Here is a 22139-nt window from a genome sequence, read left to right on the forward strand (position 1 = left end):
TGAATAAATGATCTAATTAATATATAAGTAAGAACTGACAGCAGTCATGAATGCTGGCAATCATGTTTACACCATTTTATATACCCTTTTAGACTGCCCTTGCAATATGAAGATAGTATGTATCTTGATTATTCTAATTAAACATTCTTGTAAAACAATGCTAAATTGGTTTTGCATTTATTCCAAATTCTGTATTTTCTCTCTTTTACACAATCACTAAGTAATGATAGAAATTTCTTTGACCAGAGTGTTTTGCAAAAGTTCTACAAGTTTCTGACAATATCTCTCATCACAAAAAAACACAAGTCAAAATTGAAGCAGGTAAAACAAAATTGAACCATTTGAATCCAAACTGGAATAAACAGAATCATAAATTATTGGAAAAACCTTTATCACTCAGTAAAGCAGGAAATACATGTAAAAATACTAAATCTAAAATATGAAAGCCAAAATAATCATATATATAAAAGTGTTTTTACAATATTTATATTTGTGGGAAAACAGAGCAAACTATCCACCCACTTACCACTGTGCTTTCATGGTAGAAAATAAGTGGCCTTGAGCACTGAAACACTTTTTTTCTCCTCTCTACTCTGATTGCATTTGTGCTCTATTTCAGAAAGAACTGTTTAAATTTGGTGGTTATTAAATCATCAAAATCCATATAATCCAATTTAGATATAAAAAGGGGAAATTATTAGCATGACCATGACTTTCAGCACTGAAGCCTGGATTCTTGATATCTTCTTACTTTAAACATCTACAAGGCAAAAATATGATGTTCCGGAAAGTGTGGTGCTGCAGGAAGGAGATCTAGAGAAGGCATGAGTCATTCACAAGCCTATTGCAGGCAGGGATAAGTGCCCTAAAATGTAAATGCTGGACAGTTCATTGTATGAACAGTTAAGATCTGCAATTTACAGAGCAATTTCTACATCTAGAGTATCCTCAGAAGTCTGAGTATAAATATTAAGGCACATCATTCAATATTTAAGGTCCTCTGAGACCTTAAAAAGTAAACATACTCTTGATATTTATGCCAGTAAATGAAAACAAATACTTGATAAATAAATAATAACATCATAAGAATATTTTAATCAATTAAATTATGAAAAATAAAGCAGTCATCACTGACCAGTCACAATAAATGAACATCATGAATACAATGAAATTTCTTCAAAATTCAGACCCAGAACTTCATAATTTTGCTACTAAAAATGCACCACTTAAAATAATAGAATTAATTTACCCTTGAAACCCACAATGGTATACTAAATATAGACCATTGAGCAATTCTTAAAAGCAGTGCAAAGAAGAAATATTCAGAATGTTCTATATTTTTAAAATAAAAATACTATTTTTAAATTTTGAAGTAATGATTCATGTATATAACTGCAGAGCCCAGTTCTGAAACTGCTACAGAATTCCTCCTTTTGCAGCTTTTTAGCATGTACCAGTGACACATGAACTATCCCCCTCAAACCCCAATTCTAATCCTTGCTTGCTGATTTACTGCACGTTAACCTAGCATTAGTTTCCCATACAACACAGCGTTTTGTTTACTTTTTTTTTCCTCATATAGAATGGAATGTAGACCAGGGCTGCAATGCAGATCAACCACAAGATAACAAAATGAAAGAACAAAGTTTAGATAGGCGACTGAAAATTCTATTCAAGCATCCGTGGTAAGATGCAAACACAAAACAGAGCACCTGAGCCACCTTGCTGCTGATACAGTTGGTATTTCAGTTTGGGTAACAGTGTGCTATTTTCAGAACTCATGCTCCAGAGAGAGAAATAAGCACGGGAAGTAAGAGACAAGTTGTCTGGCTACCATGTGAGAGCAGATTAGAAAACTGGCTTTAGTGTACCGAACATGGTCTGATAGGGAAAATGACTGCAGCCTGTAAGAACAGAAGGGGATAAACATCGAGGAGTAGATAAAACTGAACTACAGCTCAGTCCTGGCACTAAAATAAATAAGCTAAGTGCAAATACAGGTGGCTGAAGAAGTTACAGTCACCAAGCATTAAGGAGTAAAGAGACAGAAGAACCTCTCTGTCACAATAATGAGAGGCAAAAAAAAATCCTTAATTACTTTGAAGACAGAGTTCAATACATTTCAAAGGGATTACATGATGTGCTATCCATGAAATGTCCTTTTTAATCTTGTGTCTCCTAATCATAAAATATGTCAATTACACTTAAAAACTGAAACATGATATTTCTTCTCAGCACCATAAGTTATGATCTCAGAAAGTCTAGTGAAAAATTCACAATAAGAATATTTAAGAGTTCATGACCTGAAGTGAAACTATTATTAGATTTTATTCACATTATTTATAATGCATAATGTTGTTTAATACCATGCCATTATGCAGCAAAAAGGAACACACCTCCCCTCCCCAAATACACTTGAAAAATGTAATTACATTTTAACCTCTATTAACATAATCATCTAATCATACTGTTGACTATTGCATTTTATATAAGCATTTGACTCTATGTATTTATTGAATATTAATGAACACATTAATCTTTACTTTTCCAAAGTAGTCCTACTCAGAAATAGTATTACAAATCTGAAGGTTTTGTATATTTTTCTTTTTCTAAAACAGTTCCTTCTCCAGTACCAGACTATTCACTTGCTTGTAAAGCATTTTCAAACAAATCCTGTTAATTCTGAATATGGTTCACTAAGCAGCATGATCTCATTAATAAAACAAGTTGCTACTCTAGTAAATCAGAATGCTCAGCTGTTTTAACTGTTTCCCTAATGGAAATTCTAATGATCTCTTCAGTCAGCCTCACAGAAGCCTAACACTTTTGAAACAAGACCCAGCAAAATAAGGAAGCAATGAAAAGAATGGAAACAGTGCAACTTCAGACTTAGCATTCTGTCACAAATAAATGTTAACTAACATTGGATCTGCATTCTTGAGGTTAGTTGGAATATTTTTGCACCACCTAAATTTTCATTAGAAAGGTACTTTTGTCTGTTGTACTGAACTAAATGAAATTTTTCTTGAGTTCTTGGGATTTCTAATACAAGAGAGATGGGAAGAAAGAAAAACCTTGATGGATGGCTAAAAGAAAAGAACACTCTGCAAACACATATTCCAAATTATCTCATATGTTGCACAAGAAAATAATAAATGGATAACAAATGAGAAGGAGGCTAGGTCAAAGGGAAATGTAAAAACAGAAGCAGTCTTTTGCACTGAAATATAAACTTCTGCATAGCAACACATTATCTCAGGGTCTTTCAGTGTGATGTTCAGTTTGGGATGAACCTCTTTTTTAATGATGATAAGAAAATAATACTTCTAATCTGCTGAGACTGAAACGTGCTACACACCCAGCATGTTTGTAACATCTAAAATACATCTTACCTTTGTCCGGGCACTCTCAAAAATCAACCTTCTCCAAGGGAAAATGCTGATTTAGCAAGGAATTAGAAATAAATGAAAAAAAAAATTTCACAGATCTATTTTTTTTGTAAACCTTATTTGAAGCTGCTCAAGAATCCAAGAACAGTGCCAAGAAAGGTGATGGTGCACAGGCAAAGCAAAGAAGAATGAGTAAGGCTTTGCAACACCTTTGTGTCTACCTAGATACACATCTTACTTTAGTAATACATATGCTTTTCAAATTGTGGGACAGAGAAAGGGAGTTGAAGTTTCAGAAAACATACACATAAGCTCTACTACCTTTTACATATGCAGTAAAAAGCATCTTTAATTCCTTGATGACATTCTATTTTGTAAATCAGATCTTAGACACCTTTCTTCAGTATTCAAAGCATTGAAAGAAATGTGCAGAAAAAAAATGTTAACTGCTATTTTAACTGTTTAAGCTTAGTGTGTTACTTAACAGTTGTGTATTTTTTATATACTTGCACCACACAATTTTGTTTCCTTTTCAGTTCAGCAGTTTTACAGTCAAGAAATAACAGTGTAAATCTTTAAAAAGTTGACTTGAAATTCTAAAATTCAAATGACATGATTTTTTTTATTTAACTATAGGCCAAAAAGTATGTTAGTGTTGCATTCAAAATCTCTGGTTTTAATGTTAGACAGACCTAACTCCTTTCAGCCTGAAATCAAGTAATTCAATCCAGCAATTCAAATTCACAAGTGCCAATTACTTTAACAACAATTTTTTTCTTATGCACAAACAGTAATTTATAACATGAATCCAGAGTTTGGTCAAGTTATTCAGCTGAAACTATCTACTTCCAAAACATCAGTTTGGAATTAATTCTTCATACCCATTACTATTTGAATCACATAAGAGGGAAATGAAATAAACTACCAAAAAACTAGAGTTATTATTTTCCTTATGATGCTCAAAGAGCTTGCAAGATGAAAAGCATACAAATTGGGACTGGACACATAGCAACTAAGTGGCTATTCTGTCACACTGCATTTCACAAATAAAAGCATCCTCCAGGTCCTTTGATTAAAACATGAAACAGACAAAATAAGTAATACTTGCAAGACATCGGTCACGGAATCTCTCTTGTACAGCTCAATGGCTAATCACATTTCTTCCACAAGAATTTAAAATTAAGCCTGATATTCCTGCTGGTCATAAATAACAAATGGAAATTTACCAGCACTTTAGGTAAAGACCAAAGAAATATGTAATTATGAAAGTACCACAATGTACCATGTCATCCCATACCTCTATTTCATTTAAAAATACATCTTACAACAAGCTAGTGAAAATTTTTAATTAAACAGAAAAACAGACACATCTGAACAAAACTGTCGCTGTCCACTCAGCACTAGAAATCCTCTTTAAATGAACTTCAAAACTATACAGATTACCCAGACCTGAAAATTTCTTAAACCCTACAGAAAAACAGAATATAGGCTAATCAAATCATACCTGGATAAATTGCTTGGTTTTCAAAAGCCCCACGTCTCCAGCCTCTATCTGTGCTCTTGACAGCTTCTCTTCAGTTTCACTCAGCCAATGATTAAATCTCTTCATGTCAGAATGAAAAATCTGCCACTTTTCCAATGATTTGTCAAACCGTCTGCAAGTATAAAAGGAGATGAAATAACAATCTACTGATAGTTTATTTATTGACTACAGAAAAAAAAAATAAAGACAATAATGTTGGATGGCTCAGGTTAAAATCAGTATAATATTGATGGCATAATATATTAGCATTTGTAATAGCTATATCAAACGGCAATATGGCAGCACCTGTGAAGTGAAATTATTTCTAAGCAAATGCATCACGAATCAGTGTTTTATCAGTTTTATAATCCTATTGAAGAAAATGCCGTGGTCTTCAATGAATTTCCACTTGCATTGTGCAAGGGGACTCTTCAATAAAGCCTTTTTCCTGTGTTTCACTTTGGGTATTTTATAATGATAATTACGCAAAAAAAGAAAAACAAAAAGTCCTGAAATAAAAGGATAATTAAAAAATAGAACATTAAAAAAATAGGGTTTTGAACAATAAACAAGGATGAAAAATATTACTACCATGTCTGCAAGTCTACAGTTCACTACAAAAGACCAGATAAATACTTCCAGCACTTGGGGAAGATCTGACCTGTTTTTGTCTAGAGTGACTGATTGATCTTCTGCTTCAAGAACTGTTTGACTTGGCCACTGCCAAATACAAAAGAAATTAAATGAAGACAGATTACAAAGCAGATTATAAGGGGGTTTGCTGATAGCCTACATCTTAAGAAATTCAGTTATCCTGTGTGTTAGATTGGTGTGGAAATGTAATTAGTAATCAGAGATTAGCCAGAATGTTTTGTTAGAAGATCATCATTAAATGCGCTACTGTTGTTTAGTTTAATAATCCTCCTTTACAGGATTATAATAGATTTTAGGGTGTGCTTAAAGGATAAAAACAAAGATTCTCAATTATTTCTCTATGAGATAATCTGGTTCTGTATGGGTAAACTGTACGATTATTTGAATGTTAAGGAGTTTAATTCACCAAACAAAATGACATTAGTATGAGGAAATACAGATAATCTTTTCCATTTTACTGATGATTTTTCATTTCTTAGAAGAAAATAGAAGCAGAATATTGACCTGATTAAATATTGTAGTCACTCATCTAACTTACTTATTAAAATGACTGTAATAATTTATCACAATTATCATATTTTATTGCTCAAAATTATCAAAACATTATTTAAAGGCACATTTTAACAGGGTTTTTTTTTATAACCCTACTCAGAGTTACAAAGAAAAAATTAATTTGACTTAAAAAATATCACGTAGAAAATAGAATTAAAATTCCTTTTTTTTGGTCCAGAATCATCTCTCATTTTGGACAGTATATTAAAACATCTTTCCTCCTGTTCCTCACAAAGTAAAATTACTCTTCTCAGCATGAGAAGCTTATCAGAAGCTTAAATGTAAAAAATTCAGTAGGGGTTGATATTAGTATTCTTGAATTTGCATTCCAGAGCTTGCGAACTGAATCTCCCATCACTCTACAGCCTTCCTCCATCTTTTGCTCTGGGAAATAACAGTTATAAGGAGAAGAAAAACAAAAAGTTGCAAGAAGATGATATGAATATTTAAAGCTTATAAGGTCCCAGCGTTTATTGCTCATGCCTAAAAAACCTTGTTACTCTCAATATAAGTATAAACCAATATAAAATATTAGCCAAAAACAGAGAGAATTTATCAGTAGCCAAGTGACTAAAATTCAAGGTTCTTGCAGTGATTAAATACCTAAATAATGTTACAAAGATAAGAGAAAACGTAATTTTTGCTGCAGTGCAGGTGTGGGTGCATTTGAACATCATCAAGCAGCTTCCTGCTCTGGGAAGTTATGGGACACCTCTCCTGAGCAAACCTAAGTGAGAGTTTCCTGTGCTGAATCTCTGTATTACATCTGCTTACACACGATACTGCTTCCAGTAGCTTTTTAAACTTTAAAAACAAAGAGGCTTCTGTTTGTTTGTTTGTTCGTTTCACCACGCACAATCCTGTTACCAGGTGGTGAGTTCAAAACCCACAAAAGGAGAAGCCTAATTAACTATCAGCGCTGAACAGCTAAATTGCTGAAGCCTTGGCACAGCAGAATGGAGAATAAATTCAAAAGAGAGCAGCACTCTGAGGACTATGAAAACTCAAAGCATATGTCTGCCTCAGGAATCAAGCACACAATGTGGAGCAGAGGAAAATTAAAGACCTTGGACACCCTTACCCAGGGATCCACCCTTGTTTGCCATCAGAGACAAGTCATTGAGCTAAAATACCCCTGTGCAGACATTCATGTGTGTGTTCCTCTGCTCCAACCATTTCCCTCTGACCAGCATAAGACAAAATAGTGGTTTATGGGTGGCCACTGCTAGCAAGTAGTGGGTGACTGACTGAAACCTAGGCACTATTTCCTTTCTGATGCGTCCTTCTCTCTGGTTTTCTTAGCACATGCTCAATAACAAGATGCAAACAGACACCCTGAAGCCAAGCAGAATGTAACACTTGCACACATTACAAGGGAGTTAAGCATTGTACATGAGCTCTGTCAAAATAAGGCAGCTTTATTCCTCCTCTATCTTGAGCATGTTTGGGTTGATAAGCAAAAAACAACTGTCACACTGGCCCAATTTTTTCATATATGTACTGACACTCCAGCAGGGACCATGTTAAGCAGTAGCTTGTGGGAGCAATTTCCTTTTATCATATTAGTACATAATGGATTTATTTTGCCTCCGGAGAGCAAGAAAGAAAACAAAGCAATGAAAGACAACTGCTGGGGTAATACACAGTACAATTTACATTAAGTCATAAAAGTATTGCTTGTTTCCTTCCTTCCTCTCTTCTGAACCCTTGGACTTGACCTTCTATAAGTAAAATTTCATATTCTGTGGCAGCATTGCAAATGATATTGCACAGAATTTACAAATGCCAATTTGGATGTACTGTCAGTGGAACTCTAAACTACATAATGGGATTGCACTTGATGTTCTGTGTCACAAGGCTGGTGTATTTAAGAACCAGTGCAAAGGTGAAAGGAAAGACCTTTGAAAACAGGGAAGACACAAACATAAGATGGAGGAAAAAGGGCAGTTGGTTTGTTGTTGCAAACCAAATCTTAATTTTGCATTTGTGTTTCAATTAATTTCTAGATATTTTGATAACATTCCTTGATAAACTATGAAACCCACTTTTGTGACAGATCCTGGTTTAGCAAATAAACTTAATAACCATTTACAATTAATAATAATACAGCAAATGCATTAGATTCTAATGGATGCTGTGCATCAATAGTTTAAATAGAAATGCTTAATAAAATTTATAAAACATACATTCTTTTTCTACACTAACTAAAACTATCTATTAGGCATATGAATTTGAAAATTCCAATTTATTTCCTACAAAGTTTTCCTTCATCAGAACAGAGATGCAACCATGTATTTTAGAGAACTTTGCCTCAACACCTGTATTAAGTGTATGTAACAACTTTTCCCTAGAGAAAATTTAAAAATGCTTGATTAAATGTGACCTAGGTGGAAGAGAAGCATATTTTGCAACTCTCTTAAACATTAAAATATCCATGCAATTGGTAATAAAACCAAAAATTTCATAACTTTTTGAAGTGTAACCACCAGAAGTATGATAAGGAAACCCCAAATCAAACATTTTACATGAAACAAATAGTGACTCAATTTTATGGAAATCCAAACCAGTATTTCTGCCTGCATGTGGAGGGTATTACACACATTTCATCCTCCAAAGGTGACAGTGCACTTCCAGCCAGGATACTGCAGCTGCAGTATTACCCACCCTACGGTTGCATCCATCTGATGAAATTAAATATGAGTGACAAATCACATTAACTTTTGACTGTCAGGGTGATGTTCTCCTTCTTTCCCCAGCCCAGGGGCTCTGACCTGCTTAAGGCCAGTTCTGATGTGGCACAGCAGCATGAGCTGTCATCAGCCTTTAGGGAGGAATGGCTGTGAGAAACCTCACCTGGGGTTCCTGCCCCGGGCTTCAGGGCCAGTTTTAAACTCAGACCTTGAGCTGGGCTACTCTGTAAATCTGTCCACAGCACTCCTCTCTCATGCAGCCAGAGCCAGCTTTGCTCTCCTTTTACAGGTATTGTAGGAACTTTGGGAGAGGTCCCTGCTTGCAGCTCCTTACCCCAAACTTGCTGTGTCGTGACACTCTCAAACATCCCTCCTGGAGCTCTCCAGAGTTGGAAGCCTCAAATGGCCTGTGTGCTGCTGTTCACACAACACACTGAGCAAGTATTTGCACTGTCCTTCAATGTCCCAGCTCCTGTGACTGCAGGGTGGTGGCTGGAAGGTGGGGCAGCCAGCACAGAGGACACATGTCCTACTAAGGGCTGTTAGACTGCCTGGGCTGCCCAGCTACACCCATCCCACTGACCCAGTGCCCATTAACTGCTGGAGCACACTGGACAGGCTCCTGGAAAGAGCCTCTTCCACCTGGGTTTGATCTGAACTAAATCCAGAGCACTCTTTGGTGTGAGACAGAGCACAGAGAGCACCTGATCCCAACCCGAATAAAATACTCATGGGTTCTAATTTTTCAGATTCTAATTTCAATACCACTGAAATCCAGCAGCCCATTCTGGTTCCCAGGTTCTGCTGCAGTTCAGATTCTATCTGGGAACTGCTCAATGATAGTTTCCAAAGCATGGACACAGAGACAGGGGCAAGACACAGATTTATAGAGAGCTGAAAAATCATATCTAATTGGGGAAAATCAGTTCTCAGAAAATCTTCAAATTACCATCATAATTCATAAATAAAAAAATTAATGTCGCTGAATTTGTGGCATAGACCATAAGTGTGTGTAATGCAAAGTACATATTACAGGATGTCCCCTCAGTAGTCCCCTGTAATTACTATGAAGTGCTTAAATCCCATGATTTCCAATGACAGAGTTCTTAGCTCAACCTGTAATAACATGTTTTATCCTTCAAAATTGCCCTGTTCAATTTTATGGTTCCACTTCCTATCTTGAGATCCCCCTACAATAGTGTCATTAGAGCAGGAAGAATAACAGAAAACTGATGATACCAGTTAATGCTGGCTGTTGACTCCCTGAGCCTGAAAGATGCTATTTATCCTGTTTAAGGTGTGGTAGATGCGCACAGAAATATATATATACTGGAAAATTAGATGTCCTTCTTTCACTGAAAATAATAGTAATAACAGAGCACTTAGCATTATCTTCTTAAAATACTGATGCCTGTATTGGTACTAGGTATTTTTCATCTTTTACAGCTTTTCAGTCAGTTAAAAACCTTTCTAATAAGTGATTGTTGCGTGTTTGGTTTTTTGTGTTTGTTTTTTTTTTTTAATTTACAATAAAATTTCATTTTAAACCCCTTTTACCTTTAATTTGGAAAATTCATTTGAGACAAGAAACCTAGGTTCAAATAACAGTCACTAGGTCTTATTGTAAGAGTAGCATACCATGAACAGCTGTTTTTTCTGAAACTAAAATGTTGATGACTTACAGAACTTAAAGCAATGCAAAAGCACAGAAAAATGTATTGATAGAGGAGAGTGTTCATCATACTGCTATCAAGGAGAAAATACTTGTAAGTAATAAAGAGCCTGTTTATATTAAATACCTTACAGTATCTTTTCTGTATTTAACAAAAACATCTTGAATAATTCTGACAACTGTAGTACAATAGAAAAACAAACAAAAATATATACTATACTCAGAAAGTATAGTATATACTCAGAATTTCCAGTATCATTAGAATTAATAAGTATTTTCACAGTAGTGACATTTGAAAGCTTGCTTTTTACCTTTCATTTCTGTGAATAACGATTTATTGTAACCAAAAAAAAGTGTTTGCAATGTCCAGGATAAACAGGAAAGACAATGCATTTTGTAGAAAAGGAGCTGAAGGCACTACTAGCACCTAAAACCTAAATAAAAGTAAGTGGCATGTTTATGAGGGATTTTACATATATAAAAATGTATATATACAAATATATCTTATCCATATATATAGATACCCTAATTATACACACTAATTTACAGAAAAATGTTCAGAATATTATATATATATATTAGTCTTGTGAATAAAAAAAACCCTTCAATATTTGGAAGTCAAATTTATCATGCCAGAAATTCTCACTTCATGAATAAATGGCAAAAGACATTTTAGCAAATGCATATGATTGTGGTATGGAGAATTTAAACAATGCACAGGTGCCTACAAGGGTATAATAACTCAGAGGGTTATTATCTCTAGTAGAGATAGGCAGTAGAGAAGAAGTCATATTTTAAGAAGTCATATTTTACCACTTGATCCAACTCAGTTAGGAAAGTTTCTAATGACTGGATGGAATAACTTCCAAAAAACAATTATGAGTCCTGGAGGTAAGTCTCAGAAGCATAAACTGTGGCTGTCCAGTACAGGGGAGGTTTAGGGTGGGTATCAGGAAAAGGTTTTTCACCCTGAGGGTGGCTGGGCAGTGGAACAGGCTCCTCAGGGCAGTGCTCACAGCACCAGCCTGGCAGAGCTCAAGAAGTGTTTGCACAACTCTCAGGCACAGGGTGTGACTCCAGAACTGCCCTGTGCAGGGCCAGGAGTTGGACTCAATGATCCTTGTGGGTCCCTTTCCACTCAGTACTGTGATTCTAGCAAAGAATCCCAAACACATCATCCTCTCTGTTCATCACTGATCTCGAGAAATAAAATATGTCTGAAAGTAGTTCAAATTATTCAAGCATGCTATAAATTCAAAGAAATTGCTGCTGAGGTGATGCTAAAGGCCAGCTTTGTACAATGTTACATGGTCAGCTACCACTGCAAAGGCCTTCATAAATCTTTCTGGGAAGTGGAGAGTCTACATTGCACATCCTATTCTTCAGTAATCAGGAGCAAAAAAACCAGAATATAATTGAAACAGAGTCTAAGGTCAAGCAGATTAAGACTGTAACAGGTAAGTTTAATGCAGTTTCTGTCTTCAGTTATCTCCTACCTCAAACACCTTTTTTGTTTTGTTTTAGAACACAGAAATGAACGAGAAATCTAGCCTTTGGGGATACAGCAATACAGCAAGAATCAATAGAAGCTGAACAGACATAGCCTGCGTATCAGAGAAAAGAAGCTCACATATTATGAGGCTCTGATCTTTCATATGGTCTATATGTCAGTCCCACTGGACAGTACGAATTACTTACAGAATGAAAGCTTCAAAACGAAACTTAAAAATAAGCTTAATTTAAAACTGACATGTTCAGTTTAACTATCTTTATTCACTCTCAGTAAAGAAAGTAATTAGTAATATAGTAGAATATACGTGTATTTATATTAGCAATCTTTAAATTAGTCATAACAATATTATTATTTTGTTTACTCATTCATTTAAAGTTTATATCAAGATATTAGAGCTCTGTTTAATAATTTAGTTAACATGTTCCATTATCCTCTGCTTTGAGTACATTAACTTTTACTTTCTTGCAGAACAATGTGCAATTTTGATCCTAAAGAGCTATAGTTAGATTTCAGGCATAAGAAATTATGAAGAGAAAAAAGATGATATTTCAAAGCAGTTACAATTAACTTTTAGTTATTAAGTGTCCCAGCTAGAGATATTTTTAGTTAATACCTGTTAATTGAGCTGTCAGGTATATTAAAACAGACTTGATTAAAATGTCCATACTTTGCCACTGTTACTGTGACCTATGTATTTAAAAGGCATATTTTACTTCTCTGTAGATAACCAAAGAAAAGTAATGCACAAAGCTCTGCAGAATATTCCTGTTGCGCTTTTCAGGAAGTGAATTTTTCCTAGCTCATATTTTGATGTTTTAGAGAGACCCACTTTGGTATGAAAATTCACAGCTATAAATCTTTTCAGTATTTATATCACAGAAGAGAGCCTTGGGTGCTTTGTTACCATAAAGAGTTGGGCAGCATGATAGAGCTGCCCATCCTTTAAACATGCACACACAATCATCTGAACTGGCACATAATGCCTTCATAGGCATGTTTACAGCAGTAAGAGTTTTAGGGACTTTATCACCCCATTGTGTCATACAAAAACCTTAATCAGGCACCATGAGACATTAAGTCCAGGAGAATTTTTTGAAATTTGTACATTTGGCCTATTTTTTTCTGGAACTGCAGCCTCTGGCAGCTATGTAATTTTTTTGTGTCACAAAGACCCCTGAGAACTCTTTCTAGGAAAATTGTCCAGGATTCAAAAATCAGAATTTTAATTGTTACATAACACAGGCTTATGTTGAATTTAATGCAGATGTTTTAATTTGCCCATAAAATCAAGGAGTTTGGAATTTGGAAATAAATGTTCTAAGCAGGTTTGCACTTTTCTTCAAAGCAAAATAAATAGCTATCATTTGGACTGTGGCAACATTTACTGTTTCATTAAATTTACAAAAAGAAAATTGAAGCCGGAAAGAATCTGGAGGAAGACTGTGAACAACACATAAGGGAAGAAGGGGCAGGGCAAGGTTTGTGCTGGAATAATATAATGTTTTTTTCTTTCAATACTGATCACCTTTGTTAGAAGGAAGTATGTCTTCTATGACTATTAATATTTAGCACAATGAGCAACTCAGTTTTCGCAGGAAAAAATGAGATGCTCTTAAGAGCAATAAGATACAACTAAGAAATGGAGACTTACAACAGGGACTTTGAAGAGGCTTCAATTCCCTGCCCTTATTAATCACATTTCCCACCTTACCTTGTGGCTGGCATCTCAGGAATTTCCAGCCTAGCAACACATATTTTCTCCAACTCTTCAGATCTAATAGAGATCTGCTTGCCAGATACACAAGTTAGAGAGAAATGACAGTTTAGACAGGAACCAAAAAGAAATGGCAGTGTCTCCCTGGAACACAAACCTGACACTCCAGTCCCAGTCATGGCCCGTGACCTACCACGGCTGCAAAAGAATCCTCACTGTTTCTAACACTGCTTGGACAAACAGCCAATAATTTCAAATTACCATTATATTTTGCTTAAAATTTGCAGAACTGCAGTTCCAGGGTACAAACTTTTTTTTTATCAGTAGAAAAAAGTACTGACACAGATTTCCACAAAAAGATTTTTAGATTCCCAGTGCTTTGTCTCCAGAGAAAGAAAGTCTTGAAAATCCCTCCTTGCTAGCCAGAGTAACAAGCTAACTGCAATGGATACTTTTGCAATTGGTTCTCCACAGACATTTTATCCTCTTCCTCCTGTAACTAGGAAACACAAAGCAATAGTCCCTGGAGGACAAAGTAATGACAGCAAAGAAGCTCTTTAAGCTTAAGCAACTTCCCCTTTCTGAAAGCAGGAGGGCTATACAGTTCCATTTACAGGATGACAGCCAGCTTGATTTCTCCAAAAAGAAAATCCCTAGAGTAGTTTTTAAAAGGCTCTCAGTCCTCTGCCAGCTCCTGGGGATCAATACAGCCTTCTCATTCAACTAATTTCTCCCAAACTGCTGTGGGAAAAGACATGCTAAGTTGTTTAACTAGGGAGGAGCAGTTGTTTTCAATCAAGCTGTGGTAAGGTATTTTTTTAGTTCTCTGGGCCCTATCATGTCTTGTTCAGTCCCAGGTGAATCTGGTTACTGTCACAGGAACATCCCAGCACTGGCTAAGAACTATACTGCTCCTAACAGGGCTTCTGCAATACAGAATGGACTGAAAATATTATGAAAGTGGTGCTCAACTATAGAAGAAAGAAATAGCTGACTAAGTGCATTGTGCTCTGTAAACACAGATAAAAATACTGCACTCACACCATGATCTTCCTTATATTTTTTAGAGAAATTGTACTTTTGTTGTTCCTTTAACAGTACAAGGTCAAATAATTAGATTGAGATTTTTAAAAAAATATATTTGAAATTCAAAACCTAGGGCTCTACATACTTAAAAAACCAATAGCCAAACAGGTGTTTAAATTGCTTCAAATTAGCATGGAAGAAAACATGCTGCTCATTTGGAGACATATGCACACAAAAGAAAAAGAAGGAGATGAAAGGTAGAAGGAATCCTACTACTTTCTGTACTAGCTAAAAAAAGCCCAGTAAAACAAGCTGTTGAAGAATAAAACAATCTTTCTTATTTTTGGACATTACCCCTAGGGAAAAGCTTTGACATATCAGAAAAGTCTACTTACCTATGCTTTCCTTCCCTTACACAGCAAACATCTTAAGGTTCCACTTCAGGGGTTTTTACTAGATGGAATTACAACCTTGTATTACAAGGTTCTGTAATTAATTTATTCTACTTACTATAAATATGTCTCAGTAGAAAACTGGATGACAGAAGGAGCTGCACATTAGTGAAAATCACACACAACACACCATTTGTATTACTTATAATATCAAGGGCATTAAAATGAGAATCCCTTAAAATTATATTTAATCCTAATTGTTAGATTCTTCATTGTCAGAAGTAAAATCTTCTTTTCATCTTCTATGTTACTTCAAATACTTTTTTTTTAATAGCAATTTAACAGCCACATCCATAGAGAAATTTAACTGTGTATGTGCAATGTACATAAATCTATACTTGTCTGTATGTATATGTATATAAAGGCTTTATTTCAATTTTTCACTCTGCCTGGTACACACTGATGACTTCAGTGCATAATTTACATTTCAAAGGATACTTCAAATACAAAAATGCTGACTAGGGAAAATTCAAGGATTATCACATCACTGTAGCCAAGATTTATTGTGCTTTCTACTACTAAGTAGAGAAAACAGTGATGCAGTAAAAGCCCAGGACTAAAATTCAGACTTCCTGCTCAGAATCTGTGTGCCACTCTGGGGTAGTAATCAATCTCTCTTTTCTCAAACAGTACTATGCCAAGCCTAACAGTAAAAGATTTGTGCAGATGGAGTGCAAGATTAAACCTGTTTAGCACTGTCCAGGCTGACCTGGCTGGGTGCTGGGTCCCTTCCAGGGTGTACATGCACTGCACAGCCTTACACCTTTTCCTACACAAAAAAGGAGCCACCTGCAGTAGCTGGTGGCCATAGCTTCCACCACTCACCAGGAAGCCAGCTGGACCAGAGGTTTATAATGGGGTAGCAGATGAAGATTTGGGAAGGTTGTTTCGGTTGGATATCAGGAGAAGGTTTTTCACCCAGAGGGTGGCTGACCATTGCAGCAGGCTCCCCAGGGAAAGTGGTCACAGCACCAAGACTGACAGACTTCTAGAAGCATTTGGACAATGCTCTTGTGATTCTTGGTGTGTCTAGCACAAGGTCAGGAGTTGGATTCAATATTCTATGATTCTACTACTGTCATCATAAACTCCACTGAGCATGTCGTCCACAGGAGTATATTGTGTCAGTCAACCTCACTGCTGTAAGTCCATTAACACAAAAGGATGTCACTATCAAATCATGGCACTAACAATTTCACAAATAAGAAACAAGAGATCAATAGATTTCTATTGTAGGGGATGAAGAGCTCCTGAGTACCAAGTGTAAGCTGAGATAGGCCACTCTGCTCTATATCACAGCTGCTGATTTCAGGAGTCTGAAAACAGTCACTAGGTCCTTATTCTCATCTGCTTGTTTGGGGAATGTGAAGGTGCACTCCCCTCTCCTTTAGCAAACACAGGGCTAGGTTGAGCAGTCATTAACCTGGAGGTGAGGTTTAGCTCACTAGATAATTTGCTGAATTTGCACAGAAAGTCTCCTTTACAAACACTGCTGAAAGCAGCAGAAAGAAAATTGCCAGGCAGTTTTAGAAATACCAAATATATAAAAAACTATGCATTCATGATGGTGGTGCATTATTTACTAATTCTTCTCTTTACCTAGGACCAAGACAGTGCAAACAAAGTTACCCCCATTACCTATTGTTATTCCTTCTCTGCAAGCAGGTAAGGAAGCTGGAACATCTTAGTTTGGCACCCTTTGGAAGTGCTAAGCAAGCAACTTGCTGTCATTTAGCACAACAGGCGAGGAACCCTGCATCCCAGGGTTTGCATAGGTGATAAAAATGAAAGTATTAAAAAAAAAAAAAAAAAGAAAATTAAAATGGAGAAACAGAATGACAGCTGTCTGGCTGTCTTGTGAAAGACAGTATTGTTGTTGTGAAGTTACAAATAAAAGAGAGAAGGAAAATTTTAGAGAGTTAAAACTGTGGGGTTTTTTAAACTTCTGCTCTGTAATTCACTGTTTAGTGACCAGACAATTCAGAGTTCAGGTAGAGAATAATCACCCCTTGCACTTTAATCAAAGTTGGAAATATAGAAAATATAAAAATCTTAGATAATTTTAAGTCCTAGAAAACTGCAAGTTGTTCACAGACCTTTTTATTTTCTTTCCAATACAACCTTCTCCTACTCTATTCATGGACATATCATATTCAGGACTGTAGAAGCCTACTCAGCAGAGAATTCTACAGTGTAGTAGCCTTCACAAAAAGTGTGCTCTTCTGCTGTCTCTTGGAGACAGAGTCTTGGAGAGTGTAGAGGCTACAGGTAGCACACTCCCAGAGCTCCCAGTTATGCCATCACAAAAAGCAAGCTGAATCAAGAACTCCATTCTTAGCTTCAGTCTTGCCTATTTTCCTGCTAAGTACACAGAGAGCACAAAGGCAATTCAATGAGGTTTCCCTGAATAAATGCTGATTTATCAATTCTGCTCTGTCTTAACATATTCTGCAATGTTCAGATCATAGCAAGCATGTTCTATGTTACTGTTTCAACATTTCTAGCAGCTACTCTCAATGCTATGTATTCAACCTTTCTATTTGCAGTGATTGAGGACGTGGACCATGCTATGCAAGCAAGGCCAGTTTATTACACTTTTCACCAGTATTTATAGCTCTCTAACTTCCATGCAAAATGTTCCACTCTGACCCCTTTGCTACTGTTCCCTTAGCAACACAATCTTTTCAGTTATCAAGTCCCTGTTGCATTCCCTTGCACCGGTGATGTCCTTGTTGCATCCTCTCTCATCAGAGTGGTCGGAGTGGTGTTTTCACTTCTTCGTCTTGCCTTGAGTTTATCTCTCCCATGGCTTCCACTGTACCATGGCCAGATCTGTGGTGCTACCCAGCTCAACTTCTGCAGCTGTCTGGTCTTCCATACTATTTTATGATGTCACTATCTTCCCTGCTTTAGAGGAATACTAATATTTTAGAGGATTCTGTGGAGGATCATGACTAGACTATTGAGTTAACAGCAACACTTACTAAAATAACTTGAGTTGGTGAAGAAAAAGGATATAGCAGCTGTGATTAGGTCCTATTTTCTTTTAACAGGCAAGATGCTACATCTTGCTTGCACTGAATTTCATGGACTTGATTTTAAAAACTAAGCATCTGTAACTATCTGTACCATTGACTATAGCATTAGATGACAAGTCTGAAAAAGAGGTTTAATAAAAACAGCAATTCCAGGTGGGAACTGACTTAGAGACTCAAAGCTGACTGCTAAGTCTCTTTCTATAAATGTTTTCATATATGATTGTATATTTGTGCAGCATTGCTCCATGCTCCATGAGCTGAAACAAAACCTTGTTGCAAAATGATTTCTTTCTCTTTCAAGAGTCATGAATTCTAGTGATCTTTTTCTACTTTTTCCTTTCCCATAGTAGTGCAAATCCACTGAAAGCAGTGGAACTGACTGACTTACAGCGCCGTAAGAGAGTCAGCATTAGAAGGCAGAAGACAGGTTGTTACAGCTTTGTACTTGCCATCAAACTACAGATCCCCTTCTCTTTGTCTCATGTGGATAATTGCACTCTTATTTTTACAATGGAACAGATTACACAGGTATCGTTTACAATTGTTTACAATCTGCCTTTTCAGAACTGATTGGAGAAATTATTTCAAAACCACAGTCGTGAACAGCTCAGCGTTTGCTAGGATCACCGCGTTTCATGGGTGACACCTTGGAAACAAGCTCTATCCTGCTACAGTGTGTGGAAGATGATGGCAGTTTATAGGATGGAGAAAGATTTGGGGAACTGACCAAAGGATTGTGCACCCAAATGGGAGAAAAGAAACACAGTTGAACTGGCATTGCTGTTGTGCCAGAGGATTTAAAGATAGTGAAGAGAATTGTTGGTCTGTTTAGTGCCCTGCAGGGACAAAGACACTTATGGTTATTAAAGGAATTTATTTCTGGGCTTGCAGTCTCCCACAGTGTCTACTAAAGAGTATCAGTTCAGAAAGGCAGCAACATTTCCTCCTTTTCCTTTACTGGCAAACTACAGTGGTTGTCATTAATCACCCTGACAATATGAAAATGCAGCATTATCCTGTTAAGTAGTTCTATGCCTTCTGATTTTTCCCTGATCTACCACATTGTCCAATGCTATATACACAGACAAGACACACAGTTGTGTGTAGTGAAATATAAAAAAAAAAAAAAAAAGAAAAATGCTTAAAGCAATCATAATTAAAATATTTGAACCTGGGGTGTTTTGGATCTTTATGGTTTTTAACTTAATTTTCTTGCTTGATTATATTATTGATTTTATTTTATTTTATTTTATTAGCATAGCTTCTTTTAAAATTAATATTCATTGTAAGATGCTAGCCAGTCTTTCATCTGTTTAGGGAAGCCAGAAATACTTTTTCCATTATGCAAAAGCCTTAATGGTAACATCTTAATCCCACCATTTCTACACAGAAAACAGAGGAGATAATAGAAATAAGTCATTAATTATGGAAGAGTCTTAAAAAGTCCAGAGAAAAATATTCATGTAACAGTAGGTGTCTGTACCACATTTTTGTGTTACGTGAGGGCCTGTGAACCTGAGTGGAAAAGAACAACTCAGTGATTCCCCAGATTTACGTTTCATCTTGGTTTCCAGCTAGGCAGAGGGCATTTTGTATCCTGACAGGAAAGTAAAAATATGCTGGAAAGATGGAAAAAGCACTTTTCCTGCACAGCACTGGGAACATGGCAAAGCCACCAGGCCATCCCTGCCCCATGGGTGCAGGGCTCAAGGGAGAGAAGGCAGGGAATAAAAGGAGAAAAAACAGGAAAAAAAAATCACACAAAAAAGGACAAATATTTTCCTAACACTTTGTTATTTCTAACATCTGATACAGCTTCTCACTTCAGTCCCTCCTTATGTCCATAAAGGTGGCATTTGAGGGAAATGTTTTGTGGGTAGAGTGTTAGGATGGAATTTAAGTTCACTTCTTGGCAAATTAGAATATTTGTATCTAACCTTTAAGAAGCAGCTGAATATCACAGCTCTTCCTGTCTTATTTATGAACTGACAATAATATAATTTGTTAGGATGTTTTGAGTTGATTTAGCCAGATTTGTTAAGGAAACTCAATAAGAGGTGAATAGGACTAGATATGGAATTAGGAACTATTTAATACATAAGACAGCTTCTATTACTGCTTATGATTTCTTTTCATTAACCATATGGCATCTGAGTAGAAGTATCTTGTGCACAGCCAGAAAACACATCTGCCAGAAAGAATTTCATGGATCAGGGCAAAGCAATGTGTCTTGAGTGGCCCCACAATTCCACAAATTCAAGCTTTAATTGCAGAATGTCTATCATTAAAGAAGACATAATATGCACAACATTTCAAAAGGGCAGAGTCTGGCTTTGAAAAACAAAAATATTCAACAAATTCTCTGATGATTTTTAGAAAATTATGTTATGTAGTGAAACTTGCAAATTAATTTCACTGATTATTTTTTAGTTCTACATGGAAAGCAATCACAATTACTGCATTTTATATGCTATAATAATACAGGCAGTATATATTAAATACTGAATAATGTTAATAGATATTTCTGCAAAAGATTAAAAATTAAACATTTAAGCAAAACATTTTAAACATTTTTAAAGAAAAGATTAACAGTTAAACATTTTTCAGACTACATCCCTAAACTATTAATTTTCCTGAGTTAACGAGTTCTGACCTTTTACTGCTTTAGAACACAATGATGGTTCTGAGAGTTGAGATTTACTATTTTTGTCAGCACCCTATTTTCAGAGATCCCTTTTAAAAATCAAAGTGACAATTTTATCGTGTTAAAAACATTACAGGAGCCTAGATTTTGGCATACAATTCTGAGATGATGGATGAAATCTGAGAAAGCTACTGAATAAATACTAAATAGATGAATCCTAGAAATCAAAATTCTTTAAAATGTGCTTGCTTCTAAACAGTTATTGAAACTGAGCTTATATTGTTGCATTTTTCTTTTCTCTGAGAATAGAAACAGGGGCATTTATTTACACTGTGGTGAATATATGCTACAAATTATTGTATTTAAAGAATATTTAGAATATTCTCAGCTACATTTTCCTTATACTTTGCTTATCTTTAACTATGCTAACAGACAAAACATACAAATATTGATAGCCTATTTTTTTCTTCAGTGTACTTTCTCTTTTTTTTTTTGTAGAAAATTCAATTTCATATTACCATATCACTTCTTAGTCCATGTGATTTCTTTCTCAAAAGATATGACTCTCATGAGATACATACTGACAAACTCATAGGATCTCACACCTCTCATGCACGAATTTCTGTGCATGTGTGAGTATCCCACCCATAATAATATTATGAGAACACAAGGCAAAAATTCACTTCAGGTAGTTCTGATCACTGCAAAAGATAAAAGGGAACAAGGAAAAAGGAAATTCTCCCCCTCGTGGCAAGAAAGTATCACAAGCCAACTCCTTTCTTAGGCTGGTATTAAACATCAGTGTCAAAAGTTCTGAACTGAACTGAAGGAATAATGTGTCTGACACACCAGTTAAAGGCCTCCTTTTTCCCAGGAAGATGAGTGCTCTAAAGGCTTATACCTTGAGAATAACTTGGTTTAGAAAGCTAAACTTTATGGCAGCAAGGAGCTATGCATATAGGTGTTTTTACCTAAAACCACTTAACTTCCAGTTCTGCAGAATAAAGTGCTGCATCGGTCAATAAAATCTGGACCATCAAGCCTTATAAAGATTAAGTTTCTTCACCCTTTCTTTCCTTTACCCCCTTTTTCAAAATGGTTCCAAATACAACTGCAATGTCTCTCAACCTGACAGCAATATTAGAATGGAGCAGCTAAAAGCACTTTCATACATGCATTCAACTACACACACAAAGATAAATGTACAGAGGATTCAACCTATAGCAACACTTTATATTTAGGAAGGCAAATTTATGGCCAGGAAAAACAGTTT

At 35.8% G+C, this 22139-nt stretch overlaps 1 protein-coding gene across 8 annotated transcripts in view; it reads right to left on the bottom strand.

The window, feature by feature from the left end:
* DMD (dystrophin) overlaps positions 1–22139 on the bottom strand; it is a 1148466-nt gene that overhangs the window by 533320 nt on the left and 593007 nt on the right. For all 8 annotated transcript variants that reach the window (XM_041472370.1, XM_041472371.1, XM_041472365.1 and 5 more), the window contains one exon: positions 4894–5044. In XM_041472370.1, coding sequence (XP_041328304.1) covers positions 4894–5044 — 151 coding nt within the window. The remainder of the gene's footprint in view (positions 1–4893; positions 5045–22139) is intronic.

Source organism: Pyrgilauda ruficollis, unplaced genomic scaffold (assembly GCF_017590135.1).
Source record: "Pyrgilauda ruficollis isolate IOZ18807 unplaced genomic scaffold, ASM1759013v1 scaffold29, whole genome shotgun sequence".
In the NCBI taxonomy this organism is placed as follows: Eukaryota; Metazoa; Chordata; class Aves; order Passeriformes; family Passeridae; genus Pyrgilauda; species Pyrgilauda ruficollis.